At 43.0% G+C, this 13,116-nt stretch overlaps 1 protein-coding gene across 1 annotated transcript; it reads left to right on the top strand.

Moving 5' to 3' along the window:
• Window positions 1–2,709: 2,709 nt before the first annotated feature.
• stx4 (syntaxin 4) lies at window positions 2,710–12,654 on the top strand. Its single transcript, XM_012877031.3, has 10 exons — window positions 2,710–2,916; window positions 3,229–3,333; window positions 6,852–6,951; window positions 7,153–7,227; window positions 7,302–7,372; window positions 7,883–7,991; window positions 8,988–9,061; window positions 9,591–9,728; window positions 9,813–9,923; window positions 11,359–12,654. Exons 1-10 carry the CDS (start codon window positions 2,887–2,889, stop codon window positions 11,434–11,436), a joined length of 891 nt encoding a protein of 296 aa, XP_012732485.2. The 5' UTR covers window positions 2,710–2,886; the 3' UTR covers window positions 11,437–12,654.
• Window positions 12,655–13,116: the final 462 nt, after the last annotated feature.

The raw sequence follows: 13,116 nt of genomic DNA, 5'->3' as shown, positions 1-13,116 counted from the left end.
TTTACCTGGAATAAGGTGACAGAGGCAATAATCTGCAGCAAGGGTCACCAAGTTTTTCTTTGGCCACCCAAACCCCAAAGATACTCAGGAGGTTCCCTGATCCATGTCCACCTCCCACCCACCCTCCCAAAAGCACAAAAGGGATCTTCAGACGATAGACGGCCCTCCTGCTAGTTTAGGCAGGTAAACAGCGCCATCTCGTGACTTTACACTTACAAACGTTCATGTATTTTATCGAGATTTTATGGGAAAGATAAATACAAAGCATGGCTTGATTATGAAGATGGAGGCAAAAGGATACGCAATCTAAACGTTTTTTTTTTTTTTACAAGTTAAAATCTTAAAAAATACGGCATGCATTTGGACTCAGACCCTGTTTCTCTGAATAAAATATAGTGTAACCAGTTGTATTCACATGTGACTTAATTACTAAATAGAGTGCACTTGTGTGTATTAAAACCTGCTGGCAATCTGTTATGAGCACAGCAGTGAGGGGTGAAGTTGTGGAGAAGTTTAAAGCAGGGTCAGGTTATACCACTATATGCAAAGCTTTGAATTCCTTCAACCTGTCATCTGAAAATGGAAAGCTGATACTACAAATGCAAAGCTTCCAGGCTGGGCAAGAACAGCATCGATCAAAGAGGCAGTCAAAAGCCTCTGGGGGAGCTGCAGAGATGGACAGCTCTGGTGGAAGGACATGACAACCACTAAAACATCATGCGATCCACAAATCTGCCGTTAATGGAAGAGTGGCAAGAAGGTAACATATTTAACCAAATTTTGCTGCTTTTATTTATTTTCTTCACTGCATGTGCCCTCTTATTTACTTTTATCTGAATGTTATGTTGTCTGTGTACTTAGTCTGGTAAATATGTCTTGTCTTCACCGTGGGATAGTGAGAAACGTAATTTCGATCTCTTTGTATGTCTGGAGCATATGAAGAAATTGACAATAAAGTTGATTGATTGATTGATATGGTAGAGGCAGCATCATGCTGTGGCAATAGTTTTCTTTAGCAGGGACAAGTAAGCTGATCAGAGTTTATGTAAAGGTGAGTGGAGCTGGATTTCTTAAAGAGGAAGGCAGGTGTTTATTTTAGCCCTGTCTTCAAAATCAAACATGGCTGCCTCGTGTATAAAACAGGCAACTGCGTTTTGTATTTTCAGACCAGTGGCGCCTCCAGAAACCTTTCGTAGGGGTGACCAGATGGGGCCATTTAAAAGCTTGGAGATAGCACATTGGAACTAAAAGGCATAATTTCAGGATTTTATTCTACTGTTGTAGTAACGGTGCCTGTAGAAAACTATTTTAAAGACTTAAGTGAATGCCTACTAACGTCTTTTTGGTTTATTGTTTGATTTTTAACGTTCCTATAATGATTCAGACCTTCCCTGGAGGAAGTGATAAAGTATTCTGAATGTGGTGGATTTTGTGCGACCAACTTTACCTTTGGCTGTTTAAATTTGACATGCATGCAATGTCAGATTTTCAGGTCCAAAAAAATTTACAAGCCACTGACGCATCTGCACCGTTTATGATAAGTAAGTCCTCTTGTTTGTACACAAGCTTTGTTGTTCTGGTGTTGTTTCCTATCTACTGAGCAAGCTGTGCCACATGGAGCTCCAGTGAATATACTGTAAATCGGCCCGGGGGCCATTTGTGGCCCCTGCACTGATTTTGCCCCCCCACCAACTGCATTTCAAGAAAGATTTGATCCATCAGCACAGGAAGCTGATGGAGATGGAAACTTTTTTCTTAATTAGGGCAAACATTATTACAGAAAAGTTTGAATCTTACTTTGAAAATATTAAGAACAGCAGAAAGCATTCATCTTTTAATAGCCACACTTTTCATGTTCGCTTTAATTGCATAATAAATAGGACTCATGACATTCGATTACTCAAATGCAGACTTTAGTACATTAAAAAGTGCTTTTAATTCATTTATTAAAATTGGCTAAATACAGCAAGTGTTTTCAAAGGACTGATCAAAATCCCTTTCTTATATCACTCGACCAAAAAGAGTTCAGTTTATTAATTAAAATTAAAGTATTAAAAATAATTTGCTAATTGAATATGACATGATTTGAATATGATTTGATACGACAAATAAGCAAAAACAATTTTCTTTCACCTGTGGATCTACAATGATTTATACATTCTTTCCTTCAGTAAACCTGATTGAGTTTTTTTAATCATATTTTTGTAGAGCAAGTAAAAAATTAATATCTTCACTTTTTGGCCCTTGAGTTCATTTCACATGACAATTTTGGTCCATGTGCCGAAAAGTCTGGACACCCTTATGTGTGAACGGTGCATATCGTCACTTGCGGTACTTTGCATCGTTCAACAAGCTATCCATTGCCTACTGTAAGTATTGATTTCAGCAACTTTATCTGATAAATTTTTTTTTTAAAACAACTGGTTATTCTGCAGGAATTTGTTATTTTGCGTTGATGTTATTTATCTTCATTCTTTGAAAATACCAGCGTTTGCACACACGTTTTTATTTATTTTTTACATCAGTTTTCAAAATGTAATCAAATATCACGATCAATCAATAACTCAGTATTTGAGTTGCCTTGTCTTTTATGGAACAGCCAGCGAAACGACACGATAAGCCAAAGAAGCGTGAAAACGTCTGCAATGGACTGCGACGGCGCGTTTCGCGTCATTGCAGAATCTGCCACACGGGGGCGCCAGAGAGCCGGCGGCTGGCGGGTCTGACCGCAGAAGAAGAAGCGTCACTCCTGGAGTTTACTTGTTGAATGACAGAAGAGGAAACGTTTCGGGGATTTCATTTTTCAGGAGCGGCTCCTGTCTCTCTTCAGCGCCGGCCGGAGCGCAGCGGCTTGTATCGCCTGATCGCGGACGTGGCTTCGGGAAAATGCGGGACCGAACAAAAGAACTGGGAAACGTGAGTCTCAAAAGTTTAGCGGCTAACGCTAGCGAGCTAACCTGCTAAAAAAAGAAAAGTTCAGTGGCCTGACCGGGAGCCAGACTTTAAGCCCCGGTCCTGCGGTGACAGCTTTTATTGCAGAGCCCCACGGACCGTGGCGGGGAAACGATCGTGTCCGGCGGTTTGTTTTCGGGAGCTGGGCGGCTTTGTGTCGCCAGCTTCCGTTCGAGCTGAGTGGATCTGTGAGGCCGGGGGAGGACGGGCAGGGCAGGGCTGCAAGGGAAGCACAACATCCTTAACGAGCGTGGCTCTGTTTCTGTGCGCCCACAGAAGGCCGAGGCGTCAGATGACGACGAAGAGGGCAAAGCGCTGATGATCAAACCGGGAACGTCTTCGGCCAAAGAGGACAAGGAGAACGACGCTTTCTTCAAGAAGGTGAGGCGACGATGGGCTCAGCCTCCTAAAGATGTCAGCGAGGTCATCTGAAGGATCCGATCTGAAAGCATTTATAAAAGCTGAAGTTCAGGGGGCCTTATGTCTCTGTTTCCATGGAAACCTGCCGGATGTTACCCCAAAATGCACCAGTCAGGGTAATCAGCTCTGAATGATGCCTTCCCTGCAGGGACTGCTAAGGATCTGTGTTGTAACTGAGCACCAGTCCCAACCAGTAGCTGTCTAAATAAAAGGGATGAACGGGAGTCAAGTTATGCTTTCTTCATTTTTGGTGGGATGCATAACCACAACCTGCTGCAGGTTGTTGTTGTTGTTTTCTAGAAAACAAATCTGCCGCTCAGACTTCAAGGGTAAAACAAGATATAAGTATATATGCTGGGGAAAATGTGACTTTTCGGTCTCTAATCTAAAGTTTTTGCTGAGCTTGGACGATTGGGCGAAGCTGTTTCAGGTGAACATCTTTGTTTAAGAATACAAGTGTGGAAGCTGGATTAAGTAGCAATATGTGCAGAACTGGTGACCTTCTGCAGCTGACTGGGCTTTCCTTTTTTTTTTTTTTTAACCAGTTGGCATAATAAATAAATTAATTCGACAGCATTCTAACCAGGATTGAAATGAAATGTAATTGAATTTAAATCTGTCTTGAATGACTGTAGCGTCTCGTGACTAAATTGTTTTGATCAACAAAAAGTTTTTTTTAAAAAAGTCCTAATTTTGCAAAGTTTTTAGTTATATTCCTCATGCTGCAGTTGGACCTAAATAAGAAAATAGAAGTGGGTCCTGGACAGAGGACAATCCAACTCTATTTAATAAAAAAAAAGTTGATTTTGATATTGCCATAAAAATTTAAACAAAAAAAACTTACTTTTCCTGACATTGGGTCCCTCATATCAAAATTTGGCTTAGAGCTCAGGTGTCCTCTGAGTGTTTGAACAGATTACATAAGATGATGAGAAGAGATCCTTTTTCAGTGCTAGTTAAGTAGTCATTGGTCACATTATGTGAACCTCGTTCAGTTTTTGTGTCCATTGACGGATCACCGTTATCACTGTGGCAGCTAGGAAGAGCATCTGCAAACATCCTCTTTGGTTTCTGTTGCATATCTTCTAAATTATGACACTTAGACTTGTTTTGATCCAGGGTTTTTTTGGGGGTTCTGATCAGACCTGATTATCTGAATTCAAATATCAGGCAACACAGAGGTTTTCCAGTCTAGAACAGTTTTACTATATAAAAAAAGATCAATGCTTCAGTTGTGTTAATATTGAAAAGATTCGTTTTTTTTCACTGAAATGGTCATTTATTGCCTATAGTAACGTTTTGCTGCTAAATCTGTGAACGGACTGAGATTCAGGAGGCGGGGTATGTTTTAAAAAACATAACTGAGGTGTAAATGTCGATAAAATGGTCTTAAAAGCTGCCAAATAGAGCAAACTCTAGTCTGCAGTGAACAGTGTTAGTATGCTAACGGCCTCCTCTGCGTGTCATTCCTGGATCGTTTATCCTTCATGCTCCGCTGCAGATAGAGGTTAAACATAATAAGGTGAACCAAGCAACGCCGCACATCAGTTAGCTTTCCTGAAACATCCGGTCAATCCTCTTCAGTCTCTCCCCTGGGTGATTATCAATGGAACAGCCGGAGATCATTTCCACTGCTTTAGATGTTTGAACCGGTAAATGGTTATCATGGATTCTCTGATTCCTGCCACTGGAAACGTCTCTGAAGAAGGCCACGCCGCCCAGCAGCAGAGACAAAAAGGCCGTGCTGACCCAACGCTGCTCGCTGCCGTTGGAGCGTTTTGCTGTTTTTAGGCGCATGCAGGCCCGTCCTCCTAGGGGCACTCCACGTCAGATAAGCCAATGACCCCCCCCCCCCCCCCCTCCGCTCCCGGGGCCGTTGGAGGTTATTGCTTGGTGCGAGCGGAGTAGCTGGTCACCTGAATCCTGACGGCGCCGTTTATGTAATCTGTGTTTGAGGGCCGGGGAGCCGCAGTTCGCCCGGGCATGCTGCCATCAGATAGGATCGGCCCTCGTCTACAGACACGCCTTCATGATGGTTCCACCGTTAAACTCAGCAACACGGAGCGTTTCATCTCGAAACTAAAAGACATTCAGCGTGTGTTCCCTTTTTTTTGTTTTTTTTTTAAAGCAATTCTGACTGAAGTTTTGAAACTAGATAAGGATTACTTCACGATTTTCTTTTGACGAAATATGAACATTGCAGGGGCTAGAAAAAGTAATTTATCAAATTACACTGCAAAAACGGAACTTGAAATAAGTAAAATGTTCTTAAAGTTAGTGTATTTGTCCTTGATTTGAGCAGGTAAATAAGATGATTTCCCAATGGAATGAGAGTTTTGCACTTAAAATAGGAACAATTCATCTCCATCATCTTATTTCAAGTGCAGTATGTCTAATTATCTTATTTTAGGGGTAAAAATACTCATTCCATTGGCAGATAATCTTATTTACCTGCTCAAATCTAGGACAAATACACTGACTTTAAGAACATTTTACTTATTTTTAGATCCGTTTTTGCAGTGTACTTGATTTTTTTTTTTTTTAAGTCATTAATTAAAATGTGTTTGTAACCTGGACTCAGATTTTGATTCCTTTTTCAGCTTCAAACAAACAAATCTGCAAGCTAAAACATCTCAGATGTTCCCCGGCTGCGTGGCTAACACGAATAAAGCAAGGCTCCGGATGAAGTTAGTTTACGTTATCGTCAGAAAACTCAAAAGCGGAGCACGTTAGTGGGAAACAAAGGCGTTAATTTGGATGGAATGGCGCAGAAAGTGGCGTAATCGCTAACACATCAAGTGTCAGAAAGTGTTAAAAACAGCAGCGCTGGCGTTCAAATTTCGCTTGTTTTGACAACATTGTAGGCTTTTCTAATCCCTCTAGCCTCGGTCATGCATGAGGATTCTTGCTTTCACTAGAAAAGGTTTCAGCATGAGGAAAGCAAGTGGTCATAAAAATGACTTCTAGGCAAATGCCTTTATTTTACGCGACAGTCTGAGTGAAAACCAGTCGACCGAGCGTGGCCGATGTCTGCTGTTACCATAACAAACAACCGTCCACCGATCGGTCGACGCCGAACGCGTCATCATGTTGGGAAATAAAGCAAAAAACAAATAAACATGAAAGAAAAGCACCTGATCCATAAAAGTGCAGCTTTATTCTTCTGCCTTGAGATGAATACAAACTTGCATAAGCGTGTCCTGCCGCCTTACATAAATCTGTCCTCTGCTCAGTTCCTTATGATGAATGCAGAGAGGATAAGTCCAAAAAGTGCATTTTAAGACGACTAATAATAATGATACTTATTTGAAATAATGATTTTGATGTGTTATAGTTTAATGCTTTCCGTCTTTAGGTTTTCTTGTGTAAAAGCACTTTTAAGTGGTCGGTATGACTAGAAATCTGCGTTATAGGTTCATATAAAACTATTGTTTGCAATCTAAGCAAAAATGGCAACTTGAGCTGCTTTTATGTTCCAGGTGCAGGAAATCCACGATGGGCTGCAGAGTCTCAGAAAGATGGTCAGCGACCTGGAGAACAAGCAGAAAACGGTGCTGGGCGTGGCGCTCCCTGAAGAGAGTACGTGTTCCTGTGCGGGACGTCCGTCCCCCCGGGTCCCGCGCTAGCGTCCCAGAACGGACCGCTGGCGGCAAACGGTTAAAAGCATGTTCATTTCTCTGTGGAGTGAACCGTAAAGCCGCGTTTTCCACCGAAGTTCGCATCTGATTACAACACAGAACGGAAACACTGCCTAATTACCTGCTGTGGGTCCTCTGACAGGCATGAAGAAGGAGCTCCAAACTCTTCGGGACGAGATCAAGACGTTGGCGGGCCAGATCCAGAGGAAGCTGAAGAGTGAGTGCTCTTAATGTGAAGGCTTTGCTTCTCCTGCCGCTTAAATGGTAACGTCCTCACATTTTTCTCCACAGGTATTGAGCCTAAAAAGGGAGACGACGATGGCAAATATATTCCAATCAATGTTCGGATGCAGCGCACTCAGGTAGCATGCTAACAGGGAAAGCTTTGGTTTTCCTGGAGACTCCCACAACCCGTACTGTCTGAATCTCTTAGATAAAATATTATAAGGATTAGATTATGATTTAGAATACAGTTTTCAAGTCACATAATATCTGGTTTTCTTTTAATATGCTTGGATAAGCACCCTTAACAGGCATCTTTTTACACTTTTTCCTTCCACTGAACTTTCCATACATACGCTTGGCTGCAGCACAATGAACAACACGCGTTTGACGGTCTTTCCCTCAGACTCTGGGACCCTGATTTCCAAATAACAAAACAATACTAAATCTAAGAGGACTTTGGACCGCTGAGCAACACTTTTTCCGTCCACTCCACTTTTTTTGCCGACACGCTTGAAAAGTCTGAAGAGCCAGCTTTTTTTTGTGATTGGCCTTTTGTTGCTCACCCTCCAGCTGTATAATTGAATCGATATTGCTGCCTTTTCTGCAGATTTCATCCTAACCCCCTCCCCTCCTGTCTATGTTCTCAGCACGGTGTCCTGTCCAAGGAGTTTGTGGAGCTGATGGGCCACTGCAACACCATCCAGGCCCAGTACCGGGACCGCAACGTGGAGCGAATACAGCGGCAGCTGAAGATCAGTGAGTTTCCCTTCTCCTTTACGCCCCAAAGAAGAAATCGTGACCGATTCACTTCCTGGTTCTCAGCTACTCCAGGTCGCTCTATGAGCCCGACTCCTTTCTCACTTTGGTTTTAGCAGCTACAGCCTATCACCATTTATACACGTTACATAAGTGGGAATTTTGAAACCAATAAATGAAGCAAATATCTTTAAAATTATATCCATCCATTAATTTTCTAACACGTCTATTCTTTGTGGGGTTGTGAGGGGAGCTGGTGCCCATCTCCTCTAAAATCATATTTGTGCAAAACCTAGATTATTGATAGGGTCTAATTTAAATTAATGGCTTTTTGCATCAAAAAAAATAGGGGGGGGGGGGTATTTGTGAGGTGGATGGAGCAACCGTTCACATTTCTGCACTTTCCCAGATGATGCAACAATCGTGTTTTAGTTTCTCTTTCTATTCGCTCAGCTGAACTTTGCTTCTGGGAATTCAAGCTGATGCTCATTAAAAAGGCAGAAATCAAGGCTCACTGGGTCAGAACAGGTTTATGATAAAATGGATGAACGAAAGGAAAAAAAGTTGATCAGAATATCTCCCAGACAGAGGCTGATGAGCCAATCTTAAAATAAATTATCATGCAGCCGTTTGCAGACTACGAGGTATTGCTGCTCGGTTTCTCTCGGACGCCTCCGCCTGAGACCGGCTCCAGCTGCAGGTCTGCAAACCAGCGGCAGTTCATAAGCGTTGTGTTCAGACCAGGGCGATATGAGCACAACCAGCCCACTGGCCGTCATTTTATGCCCATAAACAACAACAACACGGTCAATTCCCACATAGACTTGTACGTAAACATTACAGCGTGCGCCGCTCCTTTAATGACATCCTTTGAAGCCGAGACGTCTGCGGCTCCTCGGGCCACGCCTGAATGGGAGCGGCTCTGCCTGCAAACGTCTCGGCGGGTCTTATTATTAATTTACAGCCCCGCTGATCTGTTTCCCCCTCTGGTTTCAGCCGGCACCAACGTGACGGACGAGGAGCTGGACACGATGCTGGAAAGCGGCCAGACGGACGTCTTCACTCAGAATGTGAGCGCTGGTCCTGCAAACGACACACGTTAAAGCTGCTGTCAGTCCGGTGGTAACGCCGATTTGTTGTTGCCTCTTTAAAATGCCCAAACTGGACGCCAGATGGGGTAAGAAAATCATAGTTAGACTAGATTAAATGGCCTTAAAGTATTCCCACCCTCAAAGGTCACGTTACAGCCACGAACGTCCAGGTGTCCTTTAGGGATTTTAACCCTAACACAAAGAAGTCCTTAAAGGGGAATTGCTTGGAAAGTGAGGCATGGTTGTCGAAGTTGTGTTGGAAATAAAAAATCTGAAAGCATCTCCACAGCCATCACCGTGTTTTACTGCGTGGGAGGGTGCGGTTCTGGTCCCATCTGACCTGATCACCTTCTTAGGCTGAAATGGCACTTCCCTATAATCTCTGCTTCAGAAAACAGCCATAATGGGCTCATTTCTGGAGTCTACCATCAATCTGATACGTTGAAGTGTCACGCTGTGGGGAGTGGGGAGTGAAAACCTAACCAAACCCAAACTCTGCGGTCTCCAGATCCTGATCGACGCCAAGGCCACGAAGCAGGCCCTGAACGAGATCGAGTCCAGACACGACGAGATCCTGAAGCTGGAGAAGAGCATCAGAGACCTGCACGACATGTTCCAGTACCTCGCCATGGAGGTGGAGGCCCAGGTGGGGCCTCGGCGACGCGCAGGCCCCGCCGCCGGCTTTTTACGCCGCAGAGAGCGCTGACTGGGATGCTTTTGTCTTCCTCAGGGGGAAATGGTCGACAGGATCGAAAACAACATCCTCCAGTCTAAGAACTACGTGGAGAAAGCAAAGGATAACGTAGCACAGGCCGTCACGTACCAGAACAGAGCCCGCAAGGTAGGACTGGACCGCCTGCTCTCCAATGTATCTATTAAACCCAACATTTCCAGAATTCCCTCCATCACTGTTGAGAAACCACCCCTGAGCATGATGCTGCCACCACCCTGCTCTGCTGAAAGCCTCACCTTGGTCCCCTGACTTTGGTCTGGCAGGTTTTGCAGCTACTCATCAGGTTGTTGTTTTTTTTAGCTCTGCAGTTGGGTCCCTTAAATCAGGACTGAAAACCTTTTTGTTTGCTGCAGCTGTTGATTTAAAATGAACTTTTACCTCTGCTGAGTGACTGAACATTAGGTTTGGATTCATCCCTTTAAAACTTGCAATTATGAATAGCTTCCCTGTCCCTGGTGAGGAAGAGCAATCCCACAGCATTATGCCGCCACCACCAAATTTCAGCCTCTACACCACGTGTTAAGGGTGAAGTGAATGTTGAGTCAAAGATTTTTGTGCAATCTTTGACTCAACAGCTTTAGGATGATGTTGTAAAATCGCTGCGCTTTAGATTTGTTCACTGATGTTCCCCAACAAACCTTGGGAGGCCTTCACAGACGTATATTGGGAATAAATTACACAACTAAATTCTTGTTTTAAGTTCAAATAGAAAGGGGTATAGAGCAGTTTTATCGTGCATGATGGTAGATTATCGTTTTTTCTCTCTGTGGCTGGTCGAAATCGCAATAAAAATGCTCAAAATAATAAAAAATAGCGAGAATTTTGCAGTATGCTAAGCGCCTCCAGCAATCCGCGAGTCACGTGACGAAAACACAGCCGTGACGTCAGTGTAGTCAAACGTCCTCGAGCATGTGCTGAGAACCACTACTTCACGCATTAATTACTCTGAAAGGATCGTTAAAGTCATTACAGTGGTCTATTGTACTGCTGCCAATTATAAGAATGGCTTTGGATCGGGGAAAGGAAGGTTTAATTATCCGACAGACCGGTTTTGCGTCAAATTTGGATCCGGAAAGGCTGGGTAGCTCTACCCCTGTTGACCCCCTATCCCTGCCATGCTGCCTACTAGCATCATCATCATCGCTACAACTTCCCTCAGTGTCGTCCTGGAGTTCCTAACTATCGGCTCAAAAGCACATGGCCGGGCACGGCACTCTTCATTTTTAACATCCAATTGGCGAGTTTCGTATTCGTCCTCGTTTAAGGTTAAAAACCTGAATAAATATTGACTGGCTGTGTAAAATCACTACTTCCTGGTATCATGTTTGACTAAACTGACAGTGGGTCACGTGACTGAATGAGAAATTTAGCATCGTCTGCCATCTTATTTTATGCTATGAACGACAAAATGCTGGAATTTTTTTTGGTTTGTTTTTCACTTGTGATGCATTTAATTTTGTACATACTATCAAATGAGAAACTAAGTATGTGGTTTTGTATTTGAACTTTAATACCATTTCTCTGTTCTTTTCCCCCGCTGCAGAAAAAGATCTGGATTGCCATCTGCTTGGCCATCCTCATCCTCATCATAGTCATCGCAGTGGTCACCGCTTTCGTCTAGCGACACCAGGCACATTGTGTAAATACATCCAGCCCACAGGAAGCACGGGTGAATCAAGTCTGTGTGTGTGTATATATATATATACAGACACATTTCCCTCCTTCCTCCTATTCACATCCTAGTCTCCCTCTAACACAGCTGTCCATCCTTTTTTTTTTTTTTTTTTATGTTCAAGAAGAGATGCGCTCTCACTACAACCTCGCCAGCATCTTCTTCCCCTGAAGTGCCGCAGGTTTTTTTTTTTTTATTTGTTTTTTTTTTGTCCGTTTCTGCTCCACAAATCAGAGGCCGCCTTCACTGTTACTTCAGCTGCACCTCCTTCACTCGGAAGGGAAACGAAAAGAGGAACCATAAGTGACCTTGAGCAAGGCACGTTGCAGTGTTTAAAGCCCTGACACTGATTATATGCTGTTCTCAGGAAAAAAAAAACTGTCGATTCTTGTGCATGAAATTAGAGACCGTAAGAACATTTTTATAGCCTTACAGAAGAGACTAATATAATTGTACATAATGTAATGTTGCTGATTTACACAATGTATGTTTTTTTTTTTTTTTTTTACTTTTAAGTGGTTTCAAACTGCCTTCATGTAACAAGTGTAAATAGGTTTTCAGTCCCTGATACAAAGCTGCATTAAAAAGTCAAACAACTTTATCCCGGAAAGCTTGAATTTATGATTTATGATCCGAAACAAAATCACGAACACTTAAGAAGGGCAGGAGTTGAGTTTTAAAGACCTTTGTTTTATTTTATTTCTGACTTTTGACTCACAGCTTTAAACTAACATTTTTTTCCCTCCAGTTTGTCGCATTGCATTGAGTCTTTTCTTGGCATGAGCCGGTATGACAGCCAGTATTCATTCAGAAATCACACAAACTGATTGCTCTTATTTTACAGGACACCATTTATTCCTATTTCACCTGTTTTGTGACTGTAAATATTGCCTAAAAGCCGAATTTGTCCTCGTGAGACGGGGAGCTGCCTTGGTTCGTCCAGCTGACCAGCAACAAGTGGGGGAGGGGCAGCGCTGTGGTATTCTACGTTACTGACACGTTTTGCCAGAAATATTAATGCACATTTTCAGATTTGATATGGGCGACCGAGCCGTTTGAGTCGCTACAGGACGACCCACAAAGCAGCGGGAACGTTGGCACTGCATGTTTTTACATCTGATGAATGTATGTTGCACGAATGTCTTTAAATAAAGTTGCTCAATTCTGGTTTTTGTTTTTTTTCGACATATATATGTGTGTGTATGTATGTATATATATATATATATATATATATATATAACCCCATCCTCCAGAAACACACAAACATAATTTTTGGTCTTTTTATTCAACTGCAGATGTTTTAGTTTTCAAGTAAAACAATGTGGAATAACAAGGGATCAAAGGAATGCAACAAATAAAGAGACGAACCAAAAGTAAGACCACCGTCACCAGGAATCGACCCGTTCCCGACAAGTATCCAAATAAAACGTTTCCTGTCATCTGGAGCTGTACTGCTCATTTGATTCACACGTATCCCCCCCTCCTCCTCCTCCCCCCTATGGAGTGACGTTGGGGCTGATGACCCACTGGGTGCTGATTGTGTATTCTGTGTTTTTGAACAAGAAGCTGGACCCCCTCCGCTTCAGGCGCTTCAACAAGGCAATCTGAGGTCAGAAACCACCGGGCCGG

The sequence above is a fragment of the Fundulus heteroclitus genome, chromosome 10 (genome assembly GCF_011125445.2).
Source record: "Fundulus heteroclitus isolate FHET01 chromosome 10, MU-UCD_Fhet_4.1, whole genome shotgun sequence".
NCBI classification, from domain to species: domain Eukaryota; kingdom Metazoa; phylum Chordata; class Actinopteri; order Cyprinodontiformes; family Fundulidae; genus Fundulus; species Fundulus heteroclitus.
The sequence above is the reverse complement of the archived record's forward strand: the minus strand, read 5'-3'. Positions and strand labels throughout refer to the sequence as shown.

Excerpts from the sequence above, each read along its gene's own strand:
- stx4 (XM_012877031.3), top strand. The coding sequence starts at position 2,887 with ATGCGGGACCGAACAAAAGAACTGGGAAAC. Across the intron at positions 7,228-7,301 it reads GATCCAGAGGAAGCTGAAGA|GTATTGAGCCTAAAAAGGGA; the intron begins GTGAGTGCTCTT and ends TTTTCTCCACAG. Across the intron at positions 7,373-7,882 it reads TTCGGATGCAGCGCACTCAG|CACGGTGTCCTGTCCAAGGA; the intron begins GTAGCATGCTAA and ends CTATGTTCTCAG.